We start from the raw sequence: 4,573 nt of genomic DNA on the forward strand, positions 1-4,573 counted from the left end.
TGTGTGTGTGAGAGAGGTCTGTGTGTGTGAGAGAGGTCTGTGTGTGTGAGAGAGGTTTATGTGTGTGAGAGAGGTCTATGTGTGTGAGAGAGGTCTATGTGTGTGAGAGAGGTCTGTGTGTGTGAGAGAGGTCTGTGTGTGAGAGAGGTTTATGTGTGTGAGAGAGGTCTATGTGTGTGAGAGAGGTCTGTGTGTGAGAGAGGTCTATGTGTGTGAGAGGTCTGTGTGTGTGAGAGAGGTTTATGTGTGTGAGAGAGGTCTATGTGTGTGAGAGAGGTCTATGTGTGTGAGAGGTCTGTGTGTGTGAGAGGTCTGTGTGTGTGAGAGAGGTCTGTGTGAGAGAGAGGTCTGTGTGTGTGAGAGAGGTCTATGTGTGAGAGGTCTGTGTGTGTGAGAGGTCTATGTGTGTGAGAGAGGTTTATGTGTGTGAGAGAGGTCTGTGTGAGAGAGAGGTCTGTGTGTGTGAGAGAGATCTGTGTGTGAGAGAGGTCTATGTGTGTGAGAGAGGTCTGTGTGTGTGAGAGAGGTCTATGTGTGTGAGAGAGGTCTGTGTGTGAGAGAGGTCTGTGTGTGAGAGAGGTCTATGTGTGTGAGAGAGGTCTGTGTGTGAGAGAGGTCTGTGTGTGAGAGAGGTCTATGTGTGTGAGAGAGGTCTGTGTGTGAGAGAGGTCTATGTGTGTGAGAGAGGTCTGTGTGTGAGAGAGGTCTGTGTGTGAGAGAGGTCTATGTGTGTGAGAGAGGTCTGTGTGTGAGAGAGGTCTATGTGTGTGAGAGAGGTCTATGAGTCCTTGAATACTTCCGATGGGAAAATAGATTGACTCATTTTCTCCTGTGTGTTTACTGACTGAACAGCTGACAGCGCACATGCTCAAACACATACACACACACTCTCTCTCTCTCTCTCTCTCTCTCTCTCTCTCTCTCTCTCTCTCTCTCTCTCTCTCTCTCTCTCTCTCTCTCTCTCTCTCTCTCTCTCTCTCTCTCTCTCTCTCTCTCTCTCTCTCTCTCTCTCTCTCTCTCTCTCTCGACTTAGGATGAATTACATTCCAGGAAGAGTAGAGGAATCACATCACAGCACTAGACACAAACATTCTAGAGACTTCATTTATGTCAACAACAAACAACTAGCTGTATCAAACAACAATCCTTACACATCGACTTGTGTGCAGCAAACCTGTTTCGGTTTTTTTTGTTGCCTTTTTTACCCTGACATCAGAGTCGGTTCATCCCAAGCATCCCACTTTAAGCATTCACACTCACCCTGATCACCTCTGGAGTCTGCTGGATGAGGAGAGTCGAGACGCTGTCTCCTGTGGCGACGAGGGGGTCGCTGACGGCAACGGCGTCTCTCATGGCCACCGGGGTAGGGACAGCAACAGACGGGGCTGGGGCCTCTGCAGAGGCTACTACAGGTGCCAGGACAGTTGCCGGGACAGGTTCAGATTCAGGTTCAGGTTCAGGTTCAGGTTCAGGTTCAGGTTCTGGGAAAGGTGTGGGGACAGGTGTGGACACAGCTGCCACTTCAGGTGTGGACTCAGGTGTGGACTCAGCTGTGGACTCAGTTGGCCCAGGTGTGGAGACGGCAACAGGTATGGGTTCAGGTGTAGACAGTGTAGACACTGATCCAGGTGTAGGTTCAGGTCGACGTGTGGGTGTGGGTGTGGGTAGAGCTGCAGGTGTGGGCTGCGTCTGCAGCTGGGTCTGGGCCTGTGGAGGTGGGGGTGGGGGTGTCTCCACCTTGCCCGCGGCGGCCAGAGTGTCCTGCAGCAGCCTCATCACCTCCCTCTCTTTCTTACTCGGAGTCCCACTCCCCGTGTTCCCCGGGCTCCCGGACTCCACCAGCTCCTGGGCAAAGCTCTCGATACTCTCCAGGATACGCAGCAGCAGAGCCCCATCCTCCTCCCCCTCCTCTCCCGGCCCAGCCCCGGTGGCCTCTCCCCAGGGGAGTGCGGCAGGCGTCGTGCCGGCCCTGGAGGACGGGCTGTTAGCAGCTAGGTGGCTAACAGGCTTCTGGGACTGGGTGTGGAGAGAATGCTGGGACTGAGGCTGGGGCTGAGGCTGGGGCTGAGGTTGGGGCTGAGGCTGGGGCTGGGGCTGGGGCTGGGGCTGCGGGGTGGAGCTGCCCCCCTGGCCCCCTCTCTGCCTGGTCTTGGCGGGGAGGGGGGGCTCACGGCCCATGCTCTGGGACAGGCTCTCCAGGTCCATCAGGAGCTTGTCAATGTCATCGTCTCTGTGAGTGACCGCCAGGGGGGGCGGGGCGGGGTCAGGCCAGGGGGAGGTGTAGGCCGCACCGGAGGGTGGTGTGTGTGTGGACGGGGTGTGTGGGGAGTGGGTGCGCGTGTGTTGGGGCAGGTTGGGGTCGGAGTATGCGTGCGGGGCGAAGGCCGTCCCGTTCCTGTGGTGGTGAGCGTGAGCCAGGTGTCTGTCCGCCCCGGGACCTCTGGCGCTTGGCGTGTGGCCGTGTCTGGATGTCCGGTCCAGCCCCCTGCCCACGTCCGCATCCTCCTCGATGTACAGAGCCTCCATGGGGGACACAGACAGATGGCGGGTGTGCGGCGGGGGGTGGAGGCCGAGGACGGAGGGAGCATGTGTGTGCGGTGAGGGGGCAGAGATGGACGGAGTGTGTGTGTGCGTGTGCGGCGAGGGAGAAAGCGCGGGGGACGGGATAGTAGGCGAGGGGGCGTGCGTGTGCGTGAGGGACCCATTCGTCAGCGGACCTACTCTGGACAGAGGACTCTGGACTGACTTATGGCCGGCTGCCAACTCCGTCTTGCTGGCGGAAGAGAGGTAGGAGGAAGAGGAGGCAGAAGAGGGCGTGGGGGACGGAGAGGAGGAGGTGGGAGGTAGGGCCTTGGGGATGGGGGGGGACTGGACCACGTCCTCATAGCGGGGGGGCTGCTCGTTGCCGAAGATGTGGGGGAAGGAGAAGTGGCTCTGTTGAAGGGAGTGGAGGCTACTGACCAACTCGGCTAACTCGCTGTGCACTCCTCCTCCGCCGCCTCCTCCTCCTCCTCCAGTCCCGGCCCCCCCGGCCCCCAACCCCAACCCTGCACCCCCCTCCCCCAGTTCCAGGGGCAGTCTCTTCAGGTAGGAGCTGAGCCTGGTCATCACCGCTCTGTAGATGGTCTCGGGGCTGGCTCCACCCTCCTCCGTGGCCCCCCCTCCTGGACTCTTGCGTCGGATGCACTGTTTGATGATGTCGGTGCATTTCTTCAGGTCCTCGGAGCACTTGAGCAGGATGTCGAGGCAGGCGCGGATGTCCTCTCCCCCGGGCCCCCCGGCTCCCCCCTCCGCCAGCCGGGTCTTCTCCAGCAGGCGGGCAATCAGGTTCTCGTCCCCCAGCGTGCTAAGGTACAGAGACGCCATGTTGTTCAGGCCCGAATCCAGGGACCCGCTGCAGGCGCTCGACAGGCTGCCCGTAGACCCTCCCCCGGCCCTCGACACTGCTGATAGGCTGCCGGACAACGAGGCGGTCCCTGTTCCGCCCTTCAGCTTAATACTCTCCTCCAGCCCCGCCCCTTTCCCCACCAGGCCGAACGGGGGCAGGTTCTCGTCGTTGGCATTCCCAGCGAGGTTGCCAGCTGTGACATTGGCAGCGGTGATGTTGGAGGTGAAGTGTCCATAGATGATGTCCAGGTCGGTGGAGCGGCGGCTGTACGAGTCGGGTCTGACCTTGCGTCCTTTCCGGAAGGTCACGTGGCTGGAGGAGAGGCGGAGCTTCTCGAAAGAGAACTCCTTGAGTTTGCCACTGGCCAGGTTGATGGCCTCTCCCGTGATGTCCTTCAGACTGCCCGACGGGGTTAAAGACCCCGCCCCACCGCCGACACCACCACCAACGACACCACTCATCTTCTTACCGCGCCAGGGCGGGTTCTCGTCCCCCCCAAACACGCCTCCCAAAACCACGCCGTTTAAGCTCGTGTCTAAAGCATCGCCGCCATTACAGCCCAGCGCAGTCTCCATGACCACACTGGGTCTGCTGACGCCAGGGGTGTGGTGGGCAGTCGTGTTGGGGTTGTGGTTGGGGTGGTGAATATGGTGGTGGTGGTGGTGGTGGTGTGTGCGGTTCGGTTCGAGGTGAGCCGGGTCGGGAGCGGTGAGTAGCTCGGAGCAGGTGCTGCGGTGCGCCACAGTGCAGTCCAGCCCCTGAGACAGCGCCCCACATGGGCCGGGGCAGTAGTGCACAGCATGAGCCTGAGCCCGACGGTCCACCACCACGCTGCTATAACAGCTCACACTGCTCACCACCACACGGTACGCTGCCGCCATGGTTACCACCGTCTCCGCTCGGACATACGATAGTCACAACAACTCGAGTTTCAGTAAAGACAAAATATCACAATGTCCAAAAATGAATCACGAAGGAGTAATTGTAGTAAATATCCGTCCAGGGGATCCGAGGTGGGGTTTTAAAATTCGAAAGGGCCTCAAAGTCTCTCTTGAGGTGTCCCTCTGATTGTCTCTCAACGGAACGGGCTGGTTTAAAGAAAGTGAAGAGTGTCTTTTCTTTCCATAGAGAAGTAAGAGCTCACTCCGCTACCATATAGTACACAGCTGCCATGGTAACTCTCCA

The 4,573-nt window shown here is 58.8% G+C and overlaps 1 protein-coding gene across 1 annotated transcript in view; it reads right to left on the minus strand.

Moving 5' to 3' along the window:
* LOC308149669 (serine/threonine-protein phosphatase 2A regulatory subunit B'' subunit alpha-like) overlaps positions 1–4,269 on the minus strand; it is a gene marked incomplete at both ends in the record, with an annotated part of 25,391 nt that extends 21,122 nt beyond the window's left edge. Inside the window, 4 exons of the mRNA XM_080522561.1 lie at positions 1,261–1,310; positions 1,647–1,969; positions 2,090–3,957; positions 4,084–4,269. Coding sequence (XP_080378687.1) covers positions 1,261–1,310; positions 1,647–1,969; positions 2,090–3,957; positions 4,084–4,269 — 2,427 coding nt within the window. The remainder of the gene's footprint in view (positions 1–1,260; positions 1,311–1,646; positions 1,970–2,089; positions 3,958–4,083) is intronic.
* Positions 4,270–4,573: the final 304 nt, after the last annotated feature.

The sequence above is a fragment of the Nansenia antarctica genome, assembly GCF_963989245.1.
Source record: "Nansenia antarctica genome assembly, chromosome: 1".
Taxonomy (NCBI): Eukaryota; Metazoa; Chordata; class Actinopteri; order Argentiniformes; family Microstomatidae; genus Nansenia; species Nansenia antarctica.